The following is a 22,184-nucleotide window of genomic DNA, read 5'->3' as shown; positions in this document are numbered from 1 at the left end:
GAGATCTGGTGGTCTCCCAAGCGTCCGGTGCGACATACTGAATCTGCAATTACTGATTGGTATTTTGTGAAGTTTATACCTGTTGTTTAAAATGTTTTCATGGCTTAAAGTGATTAGTTGCTTTTTAATTTATGATTTAAGCTTTGAAATGTTCGTTAGGCAGGTTGCTAGGTGACTATGCAAATAACCGGTATGAAAAAAGGAGATAAAATTATTTTGCTACTGTCAAAAACATTAAATGTTTCCAACTGACCAGTTGCTTTTTACTTTATGATTTAAACTTTGAACTTTTGGTTGGGCAAGTTGCTAGATGACTTTGCTAATTCCCGGTTTTAGAAAGAGGAGATAAAATTATCTTGCTACTGTTGAATACAAAACCACCAAAATTTGTAAGTTTTTATTGAATTGTGATAAACTTTCCACTGCGCAGGTCACTTGCCGAAGATATTCATCCCCAATAGTAAATGATGATTGTAAATGATTTGCATTAGACTTGAATTTAAATGGCGGGCAAATACAGAACAGGCAAAATTCATATTATATTTATCTTGAATACTAAAGACGATTCGTCTGCGCAGGTCACTTGCCGAAGATATTCATCCCCAATAGTAAATGATGATTGTAAATGAAATGCATTAGACTTGAATTTAAATGGCGGACAAATACAAAACAGGCAAAATTCATAGTATATTTTTCTTGAATACTAAAGACGATTCGTCTGCGCAGGTCACTTGCCAAAGATATTCATCCCCAATAGTAAATGATGATTGTAAATGAATTGCATTAGATTGGAATCTAAATTGCGGACAAATACAAAACAGGCAAAATTCATAGTATATTTTTCTTGAATACTAATGACAAATCGTCTGCGCAGGTCATCTGCCGAAGATATTCATGTCCAATAAAAAATGCTAATTGTAAATGAATTGCATGAGGCAGGAATTAAATTTACGGGCAAATATATAACAGGGACAATTCAAAAGATATTTTTCTTGAATACTACTGACGATTCGCCTGCGCAGGTCACCTGCGGAAGAAATTCATCTCCAATAGAAATGAATTGCATTAGATAGATTAGAAATGAATTGCATTAGATTGAATCTAAATTGAGGCTATCTACTTCACAATGTATGTGTTAAAAGCAATTTTTGATACCTGCTATGACAACAGGAAAATCAACTCAGTTCCCTTATTAAGTTTTAGAAATACAAATCGTTCTATTCTGTGATAAAATTTTGAGGAGTGAAAGTCTGCAGAAAAAGAATGAAGATTCAAAAATTCTGTGTTCTTCTTTCACTTTTATAGTAAGTATCGAATGATTGTTACTGTCATTAAATATATAAACTGGTTTGTTTATCTTCACTTTGTACCGAAAGATTTGGACCAAACTGTCAAGAATGTTTTCACGCCTCTGTTGCCGTGTCCTTGTTACGGTGTAAACAGTGCTGTACTTGTTTTGGTGTGCAAATCAGGATGCATTCGAAATTATTTTTGACTCTGATATTGAGGCATAGAACGACCACCATGCCATGAAACTTTGCAGTTTTGAATATTTGGATATTTTCTAACTAATTTATTCATTCTATTTCAGTCTAGCATTGTTCCTAAGACATGCTGGTTCTTGGATTTTGCGTCTGCCATGCAAAGTAGAGGGAGTGTTTGATGTTGCATCTCCAGGCTACGCACTTTATAATCAATTGCTTGCAACATTGACCGCTTCAAGTTTGGAAGATTGTTTTGAAAATTGCAGAGTTAGTGACGGATGTAAGTCTGTAAATTATAAAGTATCTGGTGAGGATAACTGTGAGCTGAACAATCAAATAAATGGGAATGCTGACCCGGCAGATTTCAGGAACAGAGTTGGCTGGACCTATTATGCTACAAATTACAACAAGAAAAATGTATGTTTATGAAAATAAAACGATTCCTTTAACTGTTGAGACATGATTTAAATTTTCATATCGGTTGTAAAACTCCGAGTTTTTCTTTCAATTTTAAGCATTTGAGAAGTAATCAATTTATTATTTTTCTAGATTGGTTCTTACTGCGAGTTATCCAAACCATGCAGACAGCCAGGGTACTGCATTGACACGTGCTCGTGCCCAGGCTTTATGTGCATCGATTGCAGCTTTAAATACAAACTGAATGATGATTTTCAATGCGTTGGTAGGTATTTATTTTTCTTAGCAACAGTAAAGATCTGTTCTAGCATCAGGAACTGATGAAATGATCTGAACAACTTTTTGGAAAAAGTCACAAAATGTAAAAGTGCATCTCTTCTCTTCCTAAGTATTTTTATTCTGCCCATCCAAATGCAGCTATAAATTAATATGCTCTTTTAGCTTGTCTTAAAGATCAGCATTTTGCATTAATGGATCGCCTTGAAATAAAATTGCAGAAAAGTTAGCAAACCAGAAGGATAAGGTTCATTTAGAAGCTCGTCTGGCACGGGTGTAACATCCCAATATTGCAAGTGAGGGGGGACATGTTTATATTGTTCAGGGGTTTAGTGAAAGCCGCCACCATGGTTGGCGGCGAGAAATATTTTGAAATATGACATTCTAAGAATGGCCAGAAAATACATTTAAAATATCTATAGCATCGATAAGAAAGAGCTTTTTCAAAATTAATAGCCCATTGGCTGGATTTTGAAATGACAAATTTTCTCTTCTGCTAACAAAACAAGAATTTTCTATCTATATACGTCATAATTTGTTTATAATTTCATGCATATAAAGTTTACAATGCGTTTAAATCTGTCAGTTTTATCTTTTCCTTTGATTTCGCAGAAGTTGCAAACGAGTCACATTACATCCTTGTAGCTTGCTCTTAGGTCTGCAATGCTTAATTATAGTTTCAGTAGGGATGGGGATTCTTCGCATCTCAGATATGCTTTCATTTCAAATTTACCATCCCTCATGGATTTGGGTTTAGTTTCTTATTCTTATCAACTTTATTTTTTATCAACAAATTTTCTATTATTATGATCTAATTCCCTTACAGAAGGAGACTAGGAACTGTTGGAAAAACCCAGTTCCAAGATTCAGCTTTTAGCTTTCGATAAATAAGTAAATGTTTCATCATTTTGTTACTACTGACTACCAAAAGGTGTTTTAACTGAATCGAAGCAAAATTTTCGAAGAAAACAAAAATATCGAGGAGAGTCACGCCCCTAACACCCCCCGGTAAAGCCATCCTGACAATTGGTCCGCAAAATCTTCAGTTGTTCTGTAAAATGGCTTGATGGGGGGGGGGGGAAATGAGACCAAATATGGGAGCATACTCCTTATAATCGGGAAAGGGTTGCTATTAGGCTTGCATTAATCATTTTCTTAATGAATTCAAGAAAAATGTTTTTTGCTGTTTGGAGGAAGGGATTGTGTGACTTTTTATATTTTTTGCTATTTTCCGAAACAAGAAGCCAGAACGGTGCTTCTCATGTTGAAACAAAAGCCTGGAAAGCTTTTCTGGCAAATATATAGCCGACAGAAGTGAACGCATATCCATAGTTTCATAAAATACCGCCAATAAAAGAAGCAGTGAACTCAATTGCAACCCGCGGATGTGTTCCTTTTAACCTACATATGTTCCCTCTCTAACTTCTTGAATAATTTCAATGAATTTCATTTCAAGTTACTGATTTGAATTTTTTTAGCAAGCAACAATATAGCATTAAACAAGCCAGCAGTACAATCGACACAATATAATCAGTACACACTAGCATCCTACGGAGTTGATGGTAGCTTTGGGAGGATTTACACAAACTGTGCAGTTACAAAACATGAGGATTTTCCTCCATGGTTTCGTGTTGATCTACAACAAAAACTTCCTGTTCGATCAGTTGCTTTGCACAACAGACAAGACTGTTGCTGTTGCTGGAATCGAATGAACCCATTTGATGTTCGCGTCGGCATGAGTCTGGAGAATGATGGTAGAGTGAATCCTAAATGTGTGGATGGGGCCAGTTTTATCCACGGAAACCAATACCTCAGTTTGGAATGTCCTTTGATAATGTACGGCCGTTATGTCATTGTGTTGGCTGAGTCTTCAACGATAATGGAGCTTTGCGAGCTAGAAGTTTATTCATAAGAACTATTGCCAGATCTCGTAGACACTCATAAATTGATAAACATATTGCCAAGTTTACACTGTTTCCTCATGCACATCTCTTTAAGAGAAGGTCTGTTGTTAAGGGGACCTCTGAGGTTAAGATAATGGAGCTTTGCGAATTAGAAGTTTATTCATAAGAACAAAGATTTCGTAGACACTGATATATTGATAAACATATTACCAAGTTTGCACTGTTTCTTCATCTCTCGCAAGGAGAGGTGTGTCACAAAGGGGGTCTCTGAGTTTTAGGTGATGCCTGTTTTGGTTGGTATTTTAAAATCAATAAAAAAGGAAAATATAAACCTTACTACAATACAAGATACAAGAAACATTCGAAGATAATAAGGACGATATCACAGGGTCAGGGTCGTCGCGAGGCAAGTTTTGCTAGATGGGAGGGGCGGGCTGTATGAACTAGAAATTTACCTAATAAAAAAATTATTGCCTGAAATTCAGGGGCAGATTTAAGCAACAATGATTGGAGGGGGGGTTAGACACTAAATTTTGTGCCGCGCCCTTCAGGTCACTGATAAATGATGGAAACGTTGAAATCAAATATCTAAAATATTAACAGTATTCAAAAGTTTTAAACCATGTCCGTTTTCCTTGGAGCAAGTCCACGAGAAGCATCTCTGAATCCAGGACGGGCAGAAGCATCAGGACGGGCAAAGGATATAGTTGCTACCCGAGGCGGCACCATGGTTGTCGCCAAATGAGCAGAATATTCTCGAATTTTAATGCTTTCAATTCCACAACCCGTAGGGCGCACAACCCAAAGATTGGGGGATAGGATAAAACAGCATGTTCCTTCCAACATACGAAACAAAACTGCCCCTCAAAGAGAACAGCCTCCTCGATCTTGTAGGTCTAGAAACACTGTTAAAACAAGTGATTCTGCCATTGGTCAACATCTTTTAGACAACCCAGATTGTGCAAAACTCTATAATGACGACATGTTTCGGATAATTGGCAGAGCCCGGTCGTCCTTCCATCTAGCAGTTTTGGAGTCAATCTACATAAAAACGAAAAAGCCGCCATTGTGTAGACAAAAGGAGTTCGTTTTCTCTCTTGGACTCCATTGGTAATTTTTCTTTAGGCTCGCGGCACTGATTGGTCAACTATACCGGTCTTGTGCTTGCGTTTTTCTGATTGGCCTATTTCGATCCACAACTGGGTATATATTTTTCCATCGTGTTTTTTCGGAACCTATTCTGACGTTTTATGCTCTGAGGAGTGTCAGACGAAAAAGCTTTAAGTATGTTGTAAAATGTTTGCTTTTTTCAAAGCCATTTTCAAATTCTGTACCGCAAAAAAATTGCTTTCAATTCCAGGGAAAATGCACTCTTTCAAGCACATTTCACTAAAGCAACCCGCTTTATTCTATTTAGAATTCTTATCTTCCAAAATTGAACAGCAGATAAAAACAACTGGTACAATTTCACCGTGGTCTTGAAAAACACCATATTGTCAGTTACTTCTAAAACTAGTTAGCAAGCAGAATTGGTTGTCAATTTAGATCCCTCTTTCCATTTTAGTATGCCTTTAGAATGTTAAAAAATCTGAAGCTCATAGTGAATTGCATTTGACGCTTCTACCGAGAAACTTTAAGGGAAATGGACACAAGACACAATTCTACCAAATAAGGGCCTGGATTTATAGATAATGTGCCAACAAGAAATCTTCAAATCTTCAAATCATTAGTTTGTTTACCTACATTCATATCAAGGAATATCATATTAAACCAACTGAGCAACTACCTTTGCTTGATCCTTAATTGATTTTATGGCAAAGTATTTTTCAGGAAAATTGTGACTGAAATGTGTTTTAAATCAATTTTTTTAAAGAGCTCCAAACGCTTGATGCTGTTTTCTCCTAAAGGAAAGAAAAATAGGAGCTAAAAGGTAGTACTCCTCGTCATTTTCTTCATCAATGAAACTCAGTTTATGACGTCATTTGTCTTAACACCGTGTTAGGCCTTACCTTGTTAGGCAGTTGATGAAGTACAACATGAGGAAATATTTAGAGATCTTAAAGTTTTTGAAATTGATTCAAAGGATTTACAGCTTATAAAGAGCTTATGTCGTGATCAGAGTGCAGTCATTAGAATTGATAGAGATATCAGCAAATCGACATTAGTTATAAACGGTATAAGGCAATGATCTGTGCTAACCTCACATCTTTTTAATCTAAACAGTGAAGTTATTCCCAGAGAAAATAAAGGTGGTGGCAGAACTTGGGAATATCCACTTATGACGTCACAAAATAAGCAAACGTCAGCAAACTCAATTACATGATACATCAAGTTAAAGCTCTTGAAATGCGCAGTCACATACAACCTAGATTTGCTAAATTGTACACTTTATTTTTAATATATAACGGATTTATTTCTGTTTTTGCCATTGTTGATCACGTCACCAATCACGTGATACAGAGGCAAAATCTTTTTGGTCCCATCTTGGATTCTGAATCTCCATACTCGAAATTATATAAAACCATCAAAGTCATCTCGGTTAGGTGAGAAATCAGATTTTCACAGCCATAGCCCTGCCTACAACTCAGAAGGTACATAACCCTCAAAAGAAGGGGAGGCTAACACTTTATCATAAAATGATCCATCTTCGAGAAATACAATTTTTTTAAGAACCAGCAAATTAATGTTCAACCTGGCAGTTCTTGCATTTTATACAAATTTTTGGCTCGATCCTTGATCGTGTTTTATTAGGGTGCAATTTTACTTAAATTAGGGTGCAATATTACTTAAATTATTAGGGTGCAAGCAGGGCCGCTGAGAGGATTTATGGGCCCGGGGTCATGACGAGAGAGAAACAGAAGTGTAAAACCACTTCAAAGGGGTTTTACCAATGTGAGTTCGTTGTAGACAGAAATGCTCGAAAATACGACAACCGCGGATAAAATCAAAATTCTTCTTTTTACGGCAATGATTCGACTAACGGCGGAAAACAACAAGTTCAACAAATAACGACACGGCTTTAACAAGCACAACAAAACTAGCGACAGAACTTCTAGCAGTACGGCAAAACTTTCGACAAGACTACTTCTAACTTATAAAACAACCCTTTATATTCTCAAAGCAAACCTTAAAATAACAATTACGTAATACAAAAGTACCAAAAGTACCTGAAATTTCAGATAGGTTCTGAGCTATATAAATTTACCTGTCTACCTAATATCCTGTCACCAAGACCTAGAAAATTCTCAAAACTACTAAAAGCATCCTCAGCATCATTAAGGAAATAAGGTCACATTGTTTGTGCTTTCATAGATGACCTTATCAAGAATGGGGATTCCTATAAAGATTGTGTTATAATTGTTCTAGAAACAATTTCAATGATACACAGCTTAGGATTCATTATTCACCCAGATAAATCTTGCCTGATTCCTCAACAAAAATTCTTTTCCTTGGGTTTATAATTGACTCCACAAAAATGACAATCACCCTCACCCAGGATAGAAAAACTAACATAATAAAGTGTTGTGAACATCTGCTAAAGGTTGTACGACCCAGAATAAGGGAAGTAGCAAGAGTGATTGGAATGTTTACATCCAGTTTCCCAGCTGTTAAGTAGCTTACTATACTAATACTATACTGCTTTGGAAGGACAATTCGACGCTTCTCAGAAAAAGCTGATTATTGTTTATTGGGAAAAATCGAGGAGAGGAGGTGTCATGCTAAAACTCAAGTGACAGACGTTGGAGAAAGAAAAAAAACGTGACCTTTCGTTTCTGATTGCACATCGACGTAAATAAGTTAGTAAATAAACCAAACCAAATCGGTATCTAAAAACCTTGTTTTCCTATTTTCATACACTATTTTAAGGAGTAAAAGAAAAAAACGGAAAAAATTGTTTTCTTGAAAAAGTGGGGAACTTACAACTTAAATTGCTCTGTATGGACTCAACCTTGCACTAAACATATGCATCAATTATCGTTGCATTTTCCGTTAGCTTGAATGCAATGTCAGGAAGAGAAGGTCATCGCAAATGTGCTATACAGTATCTATTTCAAAATTCCTAAACGGCTTTTTTACGAACTTCAGGGGTGGCGTTCCTGCACTGCAAAAAATTATTCATTATGCCCTGCAAAAGCTTCGACTGCCTTGCGAAATCGATTATTTTTTAGATTGGGGGTAGGGGTGTCACATAATTCCCCCCACCCCCGGGATTTTTACCCCTGATCGGCTAAGTTGTGTTGTGAGTTTTGAACGAGAAGTGCAAATCAGAAATCGACTTTGAATTTTCGCAAAACGCAAGATCAAAATGAGGCTTGTTGTGTCTCTTTTTGTTCTTTGCCGGCTTCCCTATCAAGTCTTTTTTCTATGTTCTTTGGTTTACACGACGAGGATCCAATCCGATATACTTTCGTACCACTTTTGCGGATTGAAGCCACTCCGCTCCGAAAGTGGTAAGAGACCAATCCGATTTGTATCGGACTGGGCCAATTCAAGAAAAAGAAATGACTCAAAAACACTTTTGTTTTACTAGCCTGTTGATGCGACATATGCCCTTGTAAAACTAAGGAGAGGATTGAATGCGAGAATAGCATGAAGGTATTGGATGAGCCTTGGAAGATCGAAGGCTTGGGGGTGGAACTTATTTCAATGACTCACATCAATGCTCACATGGCAGGTAAATTAATGGCGCGAATCAAATACCAACGCAGAGGCCTCAAACAAATAACTACACCCCGCAGCGAGGAGTAACTACTGTCGTGTAGACAGGAGCCTTATCTGGTATGAAATCAACCCGACACGGTGCATTGAAACCGGGATCGTGTAAACACGGCCTCTGTTGGCCTAAAAATTGGTATCCAGAAATTCCCAAACAGCGTTGTTTTTGTTTCAAATAAGTAGTCATTCATGGGCTTGGCTACGAGATTATCAACTGATTAACTTGTTATGATCGATTAATCAGAAACGAAACAGGTGCATTCAAGGTGCATTTGAGGTTCTATGGTTTCTGGACCTTTCTTGACTGTCTTCATTCTTCGATCTCGACAGCTTTAAGACTTTTCAATTGATTTGAGTACATTTTTCTTGTTTCCAGTTCGATTGCTGTCCCTTCTGCATTATTTGTTGCTCTAACATTTGTGTCCTGCCAGCACTTGAACACTTCTACAGAACGTTTTATTTGTGGATGTATTCTAGCATACAGAAACGGGTTGATGCACCCATTAATGTAAAAAAGGCTTATCAAAAAATGGTAGGGATTTTTTGCGCTGGTTATAAAGCTGCAAACCATTTTTGGGTCTCTTGAAACTCGAACTGTTAAAGTTGTAGTAAAGATTGTTACTGGTGCAACGCATATGAAATAGAGGCTGATGACAACAAGAAAGTGTTGACAGATGCGTTTGTGCGAGGCCAGTCTTCTTTCTTGTGCAATGTTGTTGCTGATTTTGGGATGGTTTTGCTTCAATTGCCGAATACAGGTTGCATAGAGGCAGGTGATGCTGATTAATGGTAAAATGAATGAAAGATATTGCATAGAGTTTGTAATATACATATAAAGCACGAAATCGTCTTCTATGTAAATTGTTCGCGCCACTGTAAATGTGGTTGTGAAAAGAATTGAAGCTAGGGCGGCGAAGACCCTTGTTTTCAAGGTGATTCTTCGAAACTGTAACGGCTTTTTGATTGCCCTGGATAGAAAACAGAAATAAATATTTTAGTAAATATCAGTGATTTTGTAAAATATTTCTTAATTCATAAACGCACTCTTACTTTATTCTTTATAATTCCTTGAAGTTATTTCGGCATATTGTAGAAGCCTAGCGACCAGTCTGGGTTGAGTCCTTGTTGATCCGAAGAAATGAGCTAGGAATTGATAGCTTTTGCAAGAATTTCGCCTGGAAGAAGGCGACGAATATTTTACGTCCCAGAGGGAAATTTTCTCTTTTAACAAATTAATGAACTCTTCGGTTTTTTCGATTCTTTGACTCTTTGCAGCCTTTTCAGAATACAGCGCGATCAAAAAATTACCTGGTTGATCAATTGAAGCCCTTTAAGTGAAGTGCACATCATTAAAAACAATAGATTCGAGAGACGTTTGAAGAATACAATAGCAAAATGTTGGACGAAAGTTGAACACGTCCAACATTTTAAAAGGAAGTTTCACTTTGTGGAAAGAGCTGATTTCACACCCAATTTTGCGTTTACACTGTCCATTTTCCAGAATCCATTTAAATGCATGGTGTATTTCAGCCTTTGGACCTCAATTGGGACCAGTAAGGTTAATAGATTACGTATTAACATCATTGATGTTCCAAACTGTTCCAAACATGTTGGAATGGCTCCAGCAGGGCTAGTTTAGTTTGAGTCTGTACTCGTTAAGCCCTTAGCTCAATAGTCCTTTTGCAGTTTTTTCTACGGGTCCTAAACAACTAGTTAAAATAGTATATAATATAGTATTCCCATTTTTGTATAAGCAATTATTGTCATCAGTTAATATTAAGAATTTATAAGGTAATCACTACACATACATGCATTCAAACTTTAATTTGTATTTCTTGTTGTCTGAAGTGAAACGAAATAAAATGAATTTGAATAAATTCATACCTTTGCAAATGGGGTGAAGATTGAAAATTGCAAAAAGAAAAATTTCTTACCAATATCGCTCGATTGTGATGCAGAACATTATCCAACCCGATCCTTGCATCGCACCAATAAAAACTATATTAATAATGTGATTCAAATAGGGCGGTATTGGTAGTCTGTGTATATCTTTGAAGTTCTCTGTAGACCCGGCGAAGAATGTCATAATATCAAGTAGTGCCAGAGCAATAATGAAGACATCTGATTTCTTTGCTCGATTTTTGCATCCTGAAGCAAAAAACGTTTTAATTGTTTCCATGAAATGGTGAAACGTAAAATGTTATCTTCCCATTTAAAAGTTCTTTTCGTCCCGCGTTACTTAAATTCTTCGAAGATCAGTCTTTGATAAGGTTTTTTATCAATTTTATCTAAGCAACGATTATGAAACTTACCAAGCACGTAGATAACAAAACCATTAGTTAGCATTCCAAATACCATCATTGTTGCTATTAGAACGGTGAAAATTATTGTTTTCAATTCTCCATCTTCATTAACAGCTGAAGATCCGTATGAGAATGTCCCATATTCAAAAGATCGATTTTTGGATCGAAACAGATCAGCACAGATCATTTCGAAGGTCACTGGTTGTATGACGAGAAATTTGATCTCCGCTGAATATTTAAACGAGAAAAGCTCAGTTTAGTTATGAAAGCTGTTTAATTATACACTGTTGAAGTATGAAAACTGCAAATAAGTGTTTTCTTAATCATAATTGGCTTACTCCTATTAGTGATTTATATGATCAACAGAGCACATTTTCGTCCTTTTTTTACTACCTTTCAATTCAAATTGTTTACGCTGCTGCAGATGGTAAAAATGCTTGATGTCAGCCGCCAACGGGGCTGCATGATTTGCAAAGCATATTACGCTATGCTGCTGCTACTGTCATGTGCACATTGCTAATGCAAATGGCCGATTGTAGTTGCATACGTTTTCCTTAAAACTCCTACGTTGGTAAGGAGGACTGGAATCGCCTAATACTAAGCAAACTGGGAAACAAAGCTCTTACTTATGAATTTTTTCTTTGACATTTTACTTGGATTATTTACAAGTTGTGGGGCACGTATGCCCTATTCTCCCGGGTCCTACATCTATGCTTTTAAAAAAACCTTATTACTAGGTTACTGATCTTAAATATCCATGAGAAGGCTCCAATTTTGTCTGTAAACTATATACAAGAATGCTTTAAAGACACTCGGTGTCGGTCTTTATAGCGCAAGTGAAACATGTAACAATGTCCGTCCATAAAATTTATTAAATCCCGTACAATTTTTTAAGGTATGCGTGGGCCCCTTTGAAAAATGCACCACCTCTCAAAAACCCTTGAAAGGTTCCCTGGAGACGTCCATCCCAAAATTCATCAAATCCGTTCTGAAGGCATGCAGACTTTATCATGGACAAAAAGCATAAACCAATGTTTATTTAGAGAGTACAAGAAAATGAGCCTTACTGTACTGCAATTCAGCATGGTACCAGCAGAACTGGGACCAATTTTGGGTGTGATAGACAAAAATACTAAGCACAGGGCTAGGTCGGGACCGACTTTATCGCTATCAAATTTCAGCTGGGACCGGGTGGTGAAATTATTGAAGGGTGTCGCACCCCCCCCCCCCCACCCTCATTATTTCCGCCCCTGAATATTAAGCTGGCTGAATAGTTTTTCAAAGGACACTTGGGTGCAGCTAAGAGTCATCAAGCATTTATACGTGTTGTAGAGGGAAGGATATGCTGCTAGTTGCATGTTGTATTCACTAATTTTTTTAAAAGAACCAGTAAATTTAGGTTCAGGTTGACTGTTCTTAATTTTTGCAAAAATCTGAGGCTGGTTTGTTCTCAATTTGTTTTTAAATTATTATGGTGTAAGCAATGCGATTGCTAGCTTTTTCGCTCAAGGGAGGTGTTCGGGCATTATTGCCAACAAAGTGAGTGAGACAATCTTCACTTGCCGACAAGTTTAAATATTCACCGAAAAGCACCCACACATGGCTAAAAATCTTTGTTTTTGGGATAAAATGTTGTTCAAAATTGCATTATACAGTAACTTGACCTTAGCTTGTTCTTAATTTGTTCTCAACTTTTGACCAGTTTTGATGCTCATGTTCTGTTAAAATTGCTTTATATAATAGAAAATATAATTATAGATAATAAATAAAAAAGAAAATCGTTACAAAGTTTTGAATGCGCATGGTATGCACAGTTGGCAAGCTTCAACCCTTTTGATAAAGGGTGTAGATGTCGCCTATTGGGTCCTTTCTCTCTTTGCGAATCCCCATCTTGAAAGTCACATTTTTCCTTTCCTTGAAATCATCTTTTCTCTGGATCTCCTTTTGCACCAGTTGTTGTTTTTATTGGAACGATAAATGTAATTCTTGGTTATTATAGGGTAATGTTTTACCCCATATGTAGGTTCGAAGACATATATAAATGCTAGTTCAACTTCAAAAAGTTATGATGCACACTCTATGATTACAAGGTTAAACTGACACACAATTAAATTTCTAAACAAACTTATAAAAAAGAGGTGTAAAGGATTAATCTGTAATTAACAATACAAAGCATTTTCCTACTCATTAGTGCTTAATAACAAAAGATAAAAGAGTTTATGTTGTAGCAACATGATTGTCTATAACAGGGGTTGGCAACGGTGAATTCCAATTACTACATAAGCTGCTGGTAGCAATTTGCAAATGCCAGCAATTCTGACATTCTCTAAACGAGAAATCTTGAGAAGAAGGCTCGTATTGCTCTCCTGCCTCATTATTGTGTCAATAAATCTTCTTGGCTCTAGCATTGCTAAATCCTGAAACAGATTTCTATTCTTCAAGAACCTTCTGTCAGTCTCCTCCCATCTGTGTTTAAGGTTGTAACCAGATGGTAGTGATGACTCCTTATCTTCTCTTTCTTTTTTTTCTTTTTTGAATTTTACATCATTTTCCCTGATTGAAGCCCCCTCCCAATAATTGCAGCCTTATCTTTATACCCTGTATAACAGTGTACTAAGTGGAAATAAAGACAATAAGCAGCCCAGAAAAAAATACATGGCTCACTAGAATCGTGAATAAAACTACATTTGTTGAAAATTGTGTATTTCTTGCGTATGTCACCACTCGAGTCGGTCTGCGACCACACAAATATGTCTAAAGACAAGAAACATTCCAAGATAATAAGGACGATACCACGAGATCAGGGTTGTCGCGAGGCTAGTCTTGTTGGGGAGGGAGGGAATGGTATGAGCTAAAGATTTTCCTAAATAAACAATTATTGTCTGAAATTCTTTAGTTGCTTTCACCAACCTCTGCAATGTATTTTGCAAATCTAGCTCTGTATATAATTCGGAACTTTCTCTTTTTATGGTAATAACGGATTTTCCTATTAGTTTTCTCAAATCTGTACTGTAAATCAGGACGGTCAAAGGATATATTTACTACCTGAGGCGACATCTCGGTTGTCTCCGAAGGAGCAGAAAATTTTCGAATTCTAATGCTTCTAGTTCCCTGTAAAAGTCCACTCTTTTAAGCGCATTTCATTAAAGCAATCCTCCTAATCCTATTGAGAATAATTCTCCTAATCCATTGAGATTCATGGTACTGAGTTAAACTGCTTCACTGATTACTTCTTTAACCGGAGCCAGTTTGCTCAAAGTAATGGATGTGTCTCTGATATCACACCAGTATTTTGTGGAGTACTACGAGGATCGATTATTGGTCCTCTGTTGTTTATTATGCATTTTAAAGCGGCTCTCACTATTCTACACAATTGTAAAATCACAACATACGCTGATGATACAGTCATATTTGTGTCAGGCAGTTCCATAGATGAAATTGAAGGCAAGCTAAATAATGACCTGGGACACCTAAAAGCCTGGTTCGATGAAAATGAACTACTGATAAACCCTGAAAAAGGGAAAAACAGAGTCAATGATCTTTGGCACAGCTAAACGACTAGGAAAAAACAGAGAAAAAGGAGATGAAAATTGAAGTAAATGGAACATCGATTGCAGGGACTTTAAGTTACAAATATCTTGGAGTACATCTAGATCAATCATTGAACTTTGCAACCCACTTTGACAAGATTTATAGAAAGGCTACAGGAAGATTAAATCTACTTCGACGCATTAGGTGCTCTATTGACTCTGCGAGGGCTGAAAAGATCTATCGTTCCATGATAACGCCTGTTTTTGGATATTGTGGTTCGCTGTCACTCGGATGGTCTTCATCATACAAGAAAAGAATTGAAAGTCTTGAGTGAAGAAACCTTGATGTTATTAGATCGACCAAGGTTAGATCTGTCAGCTTGCGTGTGCCTAGTATCGATGCAGGAGTAAAAAAGAGGTCCTGTAATTTTCAAAAAAGTCTGGAGAAATTAGTGAATTGCAGTTCGAGAAACTTTGAGGGACATGGAAATAAGACACAATTTTAAATAAAGAGGGCCTCGATTTATAGATTTAGTGCCAACAAGAAATCTTCGAATCTTCAAATCATTAGTTTGTTTATCTAAATTCATATAGAGGAATATCATATTTAACCAACGGAGCAACTATCTTTGCTTGATCCTTAATTGATTTTATTGCAAGAAGGTCTCTGAAATACCTAAAGCGTTTCCTCCATCGAGCAAATTTTACATGAAATTTCCTGGTGGAATCCATTCTTTCTATACAACCCTTTGTTATCTGTATTTGCATTTGAGAGTCGGCCAGCCTCACATGTGAGATTCACGAGACAAGGGCATCGTCGCAGACATTTTCTCGTCGCAGAGAGCCTCGATGTTCCTTCGTTTCCCCTCGATTTGGGGTTTGTATAGAAAAGTCTTTCACGTTCTTGAGACATTCCAGATAAAATTGAAACTGAAATGCTAAAGCAGTCCAATCCTTAAGAAAACTTGATTCTGAAATGCTTGTCGTTGACTTTTCTCCAAGGACAACGGACTTGTTTAAAACTTTTGAATATTGTTAATTTTTTAGATATTTGATTTCAACGTTTCCATCATTAACCTGAAGAGTGCGGCACCAAATTTAGTGTCTAACAACCCCCCCCCCAATCATTGTTGCTTAAATCCGCCCCTGAATTTCAGGCAATAATTTTTTTATCAGGTAAATTTCTAGTTCATACAACCCCCCCCCTCCCCCTCTAACAAGACTTGCCTCGCGACGACCCTGACCCCGTGGTATCGTCCTTATTATCTTCGAATGTTTCTTGTATTAAGCGATATTAATAAGGTTCTTATTATCCTTTTTTATTAATTTCAAAATACCAACCAAAACAGGCATCACCTTAAACTTAGAGATCCCCTTAACGACAGACCTTCCCTTAAAGAAATGTGCATGAGGAAAATGTGACAACTTGGTAATATGATTATCAATATATGAGTGTCTACGAAATCTGAAAATTGTTCTTATGAATAAACCTCTAGCTCGCAAACCTCTATTATCGTTGAAGATTCAGCCAACATAATGACATAACGGCCAAACATTACTGAAGGACATTCCAAACTGAGGTATTGGTTTAGCTGGGTAAAATTGGCCCCATCAACACATTTAGGATTCACTCTACCATCATTCTCCAAACTCATGCCGACGCGAACATCAAATGGGTTCATTCGATGCCAGCAGCAGTCCCTCCTGTTTTGCAAAGCAACTGATCGAACAGGAAGTGTGTGTTGAAGATCAACACGAAACCATGGAGGAAAACTCTGATATTGTGTAATGGCACAGGTTCCGTGCACCGCTTCTAAGCTACCATCAACTGCGTTGGCTGCAAATGTTCTGGGATCATATTGTGACGATAATACCGCTGGTATGTTTAATGCTACATTGATGCTCGCTGAAACAAAATTGAACCAGTAACCTGAATGGAAATAGGTGGGGATGGAGGAATTAATTGATGGCAAAAATAGAATCCGATGAGCCAATAAAACTTTCAAGCGTGAAGATGGATTACAAACTTTATTTCAACACCACATATTTCGAATTATTTAAAAAAAACTGCAACACAATGAATTGTTCTTAAAATACTAAAGACGTCTATTGATTTCCAGGAGGAAAAGATTTTTGTCCATAGCTTTTTATATTTTAATTTCAGCTACTGTGCCTTGGTCTGGTATTTTCATCTTCTAAATCAATACCAAATATTGCAAGAATGCGCTCTAAAACTTCTCAATGATTATCACACAAGATCGTTTAAAGATTTGCTTCTGAAGTCAGACAAATTCGCTGCTATATGTTAGCTGCTCGTCAAGTATATCTGCTCGTTAGATTATTCAAAGCAGAAAACCAGTTCGAACCACCTTTTATGCAGAATATTTATAAATGACTCTAATCAAAATATCTTTTAAGAAATCCAAATAACTTTGCACAAGTTAGACATAATCAGAGTTATGCAGCAATTTGAATGAATATTTTTGAAGAATCTAAACGATGGAAAAGGCCGAGCTGCAAATGTAGTGCCTGTCATTGCAATTTTATTTTGACTTAGTCTTAGTATTTATAATCATCAAAAAATCAATTTGTAGCAATGTAGCAATGCATTTTTGGATGTTAGGAGCATTCTGGTTTTCTGCAATTTAGATTTGAGTCCAACATGATTTGAATCCAGCAAGTGGCTTACTTTGAAAGGCATGAAGTACATAAAACACTATAGCTTTAAGCAATTGGGCGAGATAAAAAAAGAGATGCATTTTCTGCCATTGAAAGAAGTCTTTCAGGGAACTGTCCTAATTTCCTGATGCCAGAATACCACCTATACCGCTGCTGAAATAAAAGAATACCAACCAATGCATTGCAATTCATCATTCAGTTTGTATTTACCACTGCAATCGAAACACCTATAGCCTGGGCACGAGCACGTGTCAACGCAGTACTCTGACTGTCTGCATGGTTTGGAAATCTTGCAATATGAGCCAATCTAGAAAAAACAGCAATTTGATTACTTCCTAAATGCAAGAAAGATAAAAGAAAAACTTGGTTACTTATCACCATCTGAAAATTTGAATGTTTTACATTTCAATGAATCAATCTTTCATAACATACATTTTTCCTGGTGTAGTTTGTAGTATAATAGGTCCAGCCATCGCTGCTCTTGAAATCTGCCGGATCAGCATTCTCCTTTGTTTGAGTATTCAGCTGGCAGTTATTTTCACCAGATTCTTTGAAATTTACAGATTTACATCTGTCACTAAGAATGCAACTTTCAAAACAATCTTTCAAACTTGAAGCGGTCAATGTTGAAAGCAATCGATTATAAAGTGCGTAGCCTGGAGATGCAACATCAAACACTCCCTCTACTTTGCATGGCAGACGTAGAATCCATGATCCAGCACGTGTTAGGAACAATGCTAGACTGAAGTAGAATTTAGAAAATATTTTATTATGGCGAATATTGAAATAGGCAATATCAAAGCATACCCAAAGCTCAAAGCAAGTAGTTTTAGCAAGCAAAAACTGTTTCACTTACTGCTAAAACTTTGGTTGATACAACGTGACACCAAATGTATTGGACAGAATATTAAAAACTGCAAAGTTTGTTTGATTGGCGGTCGCATTATGACTTAATGTCAGAGTAGAAAAGAAGCTTATATTCATCCTGATTTGCACACCAAAACAATTCAAGCGCTATTAACACGGTATCAAGGGTTCTACGATAGAACAGTGAAAATAGGTTCTGAAAAGTTTTTTCCCCCACATTTGGCACATAATAAAGATAAGCAAACCAATTTATATATTTAGCGATATTATCAATTTCGTGATACTTACTATACATGTGAAAGAAGAACAAAGAGTTTTTGAATCTTCATTATTTTTCTGCAGACCAACTCCTCCGAATTTCATCACAGAATAGATCTTCTTAAACATTTAAAATGGACATGAGCTGATATATCTGTTGTCTGCAGCAGGTATCAAAGCATTTAGCGTCGACACCAGCAGTGATAAACAGAGGGCAGACATCAAAATTTTACGGACGACATATCTCTTTTAATGATAATGTGAATACTACGCACGTGATTTGTCCCTCTCAACACCTGGAGTATACTATCTGTCAGTTCCTATTTTCTAGGTATAGTTCTGGTGGCCTACTGTGTAACCCATTTTGCTATATTTTGGATGCAGATAGATTTTCTCATAGTTGCCTTCATGCTCAAGTGAAAGCATTTACAGTAAAGTTCAATAGGTTACAACTTCAAAAAGTCAAACAACGCTTTTAACACAACATGATCGCAAGATGATAGCATAGAAAATCATGCCCCATGGCACAATAATGTCAAAAATCAGGTTTTTCAACACAGTATAATCTTCTTCTCTTTTACATAGCTGCAAACTTGTCCATCACCTCGTCGCGATCGATTTCAGTGTTTCTGCAGAGACTCAGGGCCATTAGATTTGACGAACCATCATTTTCCATGGCTGATCGTAGGTAGCTTTCTATAAACTTCATTCTTCTAAACGAGCGATCTGCACAGCTGAAGAAGCCGGGAGACAAACAAGAATTCGAAGCAGCGTAGATAGGTTTGGAAAAAAAGGCAAAACCGATTGATCACAATAGATTCCAAGATGTCCCTCGGTATCTTGTAATCATCTTCCTCTGGGTTTGTAACAACGAATGTTTTTTAAACAGGCTGGATGTCTTGATATTCGTTGATAATATCTGCGACTATGAGATACATCCGCTTCTATATGCCACCTTGCTTTTTCATCAAGAATTCTGTTTTCTTTTGGGGGCGGAGGGAGGGTGGGGGCATATGTTTCAGGTTTTGAAAAATTCCTATCAAAATGTTAAAACCTTTGGTCCATATCTTTGCAAATTCCATTCAAATTAAGAAAAGCCACGCCCTGCTTGTCAATCGTACTCACATCAGTCTCCAGTTTTCCAGGTTGACAGGGTCCTTTATTTAAGGTCTCTGCGTCACATTTTTGGTGTTTCCATGGCAGAGACATTTTCAGCATATAGCAAAATTCTGAACAAACATCTTAATTATAGTTTTTGCCGCTTGCTTCATGCTTCCCACTGTGTAGGATGACATGATCGACTTGAATATTCTTGAATTTCTCGCGAAAAGAGGCCTATGGTTTTTCCTGAATAGTCAAGGCAAAGAACCACTAAATTATTCCACAATAGCCAATGCAGAATAAAATAAGCAAAATTGTGAAAAAATTAAATATGGAAAACTAAGAAGACTTTCGTCAGAAAATCGTTGGAATGTGACTTGTGAAAAATCCCAAAATTTTCTGATTAACATTCATATTTTCCGAGAGACAGCTTTATAGAAAGAAGGGGAGACGCGCCTTCAAATGCCTTCCTTTATGAAGGAGATTTTATCCCTATCTCTGATGCAATTCATTTACAATCAGCATTTACCATCAGCAGGTAACTTGCGCAGGTGAAACGCCATTGTTATCAAAAAAAATATATTATAAATTGTTATATATCTAAATGGCCATTTAGATCCTAATCTCTAATGCAATTCATTTACAATCACCATATACTTAGGAGATGAATATATTCGACAGGTGCAGTGGCGGCTCGTGTATTGGGGCTAGTGGGGCTCAGCCCCACCAAAGATTTCCAAAAATAAGTTTTAGATTTATAAACGTAATAAAATCAACGTCCATCATTAATTGAGCACTGTTCACTAATTTCGTTGCTTCGAGTTTCACTGTTTGTCCATTCTCTAGTTTGTTTAGGTCCCACTGCCCGCGGTTCTTTCAAAAACTGAACAAACACGCGTATCAGAAACCATCTCCCGAGCTTTTGGGGCTAGCCCCAAACTAGCGGAGAATGCACCAATCAAGTGCCTCTCATGACTCAACTATTCAATTGATGATTGCCTTCTGATTGGCCAATTCGGTTCGAATCTGCATTCCTTTGGGGCTAGTTGAAACTAGCCCCAAATAATTCAATTCAACGGTAGCTGAATTTTTGTTGTTGTGATGTGATAGGCAATGTTGATCTTGAAGTGGAACGCAGCAGAGTAGCGTGTATTTAATGACTCGAATTATCAGCCTTAAAACTTTGAAATAAAGCATACAAGTTACATCTTTATCAAAATTAATTTTGCCAATCTTCAAATAAGCTCATAATGGGAAGGCTAGGCCGTAGGCCTTCTAATGGCATTAAGCATATTTCCAACGCAGGCTTTCAACTGGAACAATTTTAGCTTCACGTCATATGAAAGTTAATCAATTAACAGTTTAAACTTTTTGTTCTTTAGAATTTTTTTAATTGCCATGATATGCAATGGAAAGGATATCCTCTACGGGTTGGCCATATTCAAGTTGCTATGTTTTTATGGACATCCCCCACGAACTCCCCTTTTTGTGATGAGAGAAACGGTCTAGCGGGCTTGAATGAATAAAGTTGAGCACACCAACATTTCACATAGTTTATTACTTTGCTTATTAAAAAATTATACATGATTAATAATGGCACTTTTTTTTTTAATCGAAACTTTAAAATGATGACAGCCTTGTTGATTAGAGGTAGTAAAGAATGGAAAGGCTTTTTATCATTCTTGGCGTTCCGTGTCTATGGCTTTAGATTTCGAATATTACGTCATCAGCCCCACCAAAAATTTACCCCACGAGCCGCCACTGGACAGGTGACTGGTGTAAGCAAAATGGCATTATGATTAATGATAACTAATGTATTTTGGCGGTTATGTACTTGATAGTAGCAGGGTAATTTTATCTCCTCCATTTAAAGCGGAGAATTTGCATATTCATCTAGCAACCTTCCTAACCAAAAGTTCAAAGCTCAAATCATAAAGTGAAAAACAACTGGTCGCTTGGAAACATTTAAGACAACAGGTACAAAAATAAAAAAGAAGTCAGCAATTTAGTATATTGCACAGGTCACTTGGAAGACTGCCAGATTTCCCCCAGTTTTCTCCCAAATTTTCTTCCGGATTTTACTATCATTCTCCCCCTTACAGTTTCACTCTATACCAAATAAACATAGGCAGCGACTACACAATTTTTCAAGATACAAAGTCATATACAAATTCGGATGATACAAAATAACAATTTTAAGATCGGTCATTGACCGTGAACAGGATGTTATTTATATGTATCTGGTATGTGCTTATAAATTTGAGCATCATCCAAGGAACTCAACAAAATAAGATGACAAATCAGATCAAGAAATAAAACGAAGAGTTGAAATTTAAAAAAGAGCATTTCAATCTATGTTCATTGTACTGACTGCCAGAAATATTACCAATCAAGATAAAATTATATAGTGCTATGAGGGTAGCGATGAAAAAACCTCGAGGCGAGAGAAATGTGGTTTTAACAGAGAATGATGAGGATCTCCTCAACAAAAAAAGTGACGAATGAAGACGTATTGAGAAGAGCCCAGCCTGAAAGACAATCATTGAGGCAAATACTTCAGCGATCACCTAGATTCTTAGGACACGTACTTAAGAAAAAAGGTAGGGAATAACAAATCGTGAATGGGAAATTGGAAGAAAGAAGAGATTC

At 36.8% G+C, this 22,184-nt stretch overlaps 2 protein-coding genes across 5 annotated transcripts; one reads left to right on the top strand and one right to left on the bottom strand.

The window, feature by feature from the left end:
- Nucleotides 1–1,201: 1,201 nt before the first annotated feature.
- LOC135694425 (uncharacterized) lies at nt 1,202–6,137 on the top strand. The gene is made up of 4 exons (XM_065213168.2): nt 1,202–1,304; nt 1,592–1,901; nt 2,034–2,166; nt 3,656–6,137. The coding sequence occupies exons 1-4, from the start codon at nt 1,264–1,266 to the stop codon at nt 4,087–4,089; spliced, it is 918 nt and encodes a 305-aa protein (XP_065069240.2). The 5' UTR covers nt 1,202–1,263; the 3' UTR covers nt 4,090–6,137.
- On the bottom strand, nt 6,030–19,976 carry LOC135694874 (mu-type opioid receptor). 4 transcript variants are annotated; one of them, XR_016143974.1, is made up of 6 exons: nt 18,465–19,976; nt 17,742–18,051; nt 17,484–17,616; nt 16,136–16,536; nt 10,732–10,945; nt 7,036–9,765 (listed from the first exon to the last, which is right to left on the bottom strand). XR_016143974.1 is itself a non-coding variant. In XM_065213748.2 (5 exons), the coding sequence occupies exons 1-5, from the start codon at nt 18,503–18,505 to the stop codon at nt 10,880–10,882; spliced, it is 951 nt and encodes a 316-aa protein (XP_065069820.2). In that variant the 5' UTR covers nt 18,506–19,976; the 3' UTR covers nt 9,843–10,879. The 4 variants fall into 4 exon arrangements, 2 of the variants coding, with proteins under 2 accessions (XP_088965968.1, XP_065069820.2); XR_016143975.1 differs by having other exon boundaries at nt 7,040–9,765; nt 11,110–16,536; XM_065213748.2 differs by lacking the exon at nt 7,036–9,765 and having other exon boundaries at nt 9,843–10,945.
- Between the last annotated feature and the right edge of the window lie 2,208 nt (nt 19,977–22,184).

The sequence above is a fragment of the Rhopilema esculentum genome, chromosome 8, assembly GCF_057945365.1.
Source record: "Rhopilema esculentum isolate cy_ngs chromosome 8, ASM5794536v1, whole genome shotgun sequence".
NCBI lineage: Eukaryota > Metazoa > Cnidaria > Scyphozoa > Rhizostomeae > Rhizostomatidae > Rhopilema > Rhopilema esculentum.
The sequence above is the reverse complement of the archived record's forward strand: the minus strand, read 5'-3'. Positions and strand labels throughout refer to the sequence as shown.

Bases quoted from the DNA above. Each gene is read 5' to 3' on its own strand.
- LOC135694425 (XM_065213168.2), top strand. From the start codon at position 1,264: ATGAAGATTCAAAAATTCTGTGTTCTTCTTTCACTTTTATA. The intron at 1,902-2,033 runs GTATGTTTATGA...TTATTTTTCTAG, and splicing joins CAAATTACAACAAGAAAAAT to ATTGGTTCTTACTGCGAGTT. The intron at 2,167-3,655 runs GTAGGTATTTAT...GAATTTTTTTAG, and splicing joins TGATGATTTTCAATGCGTTG to CAAGCAACAATATAGCATTA.
- LOC135694874 (XM_089109842.1), bottom strand. From the start codon at position 11,287: ATGATCTGTGCTGATCTGTTTCGATCCAAAAATCGATCTTTTGAATAT. The intron at 10,946-11,109 runs GTAAGTTTCATA...TTTTTGCTTCAG, and splicing joins TTTTGTTATCTACGTGCTTG to GATGCAAAAATCGAGCAAAG. The intron at 9,766-10,731 runs GTAAGAAATTTT...TTTTCTATCCAG, and splicing joins ATCACAATCGAGCGATATTG to GGCAATCAAAAAGCCGTTAC.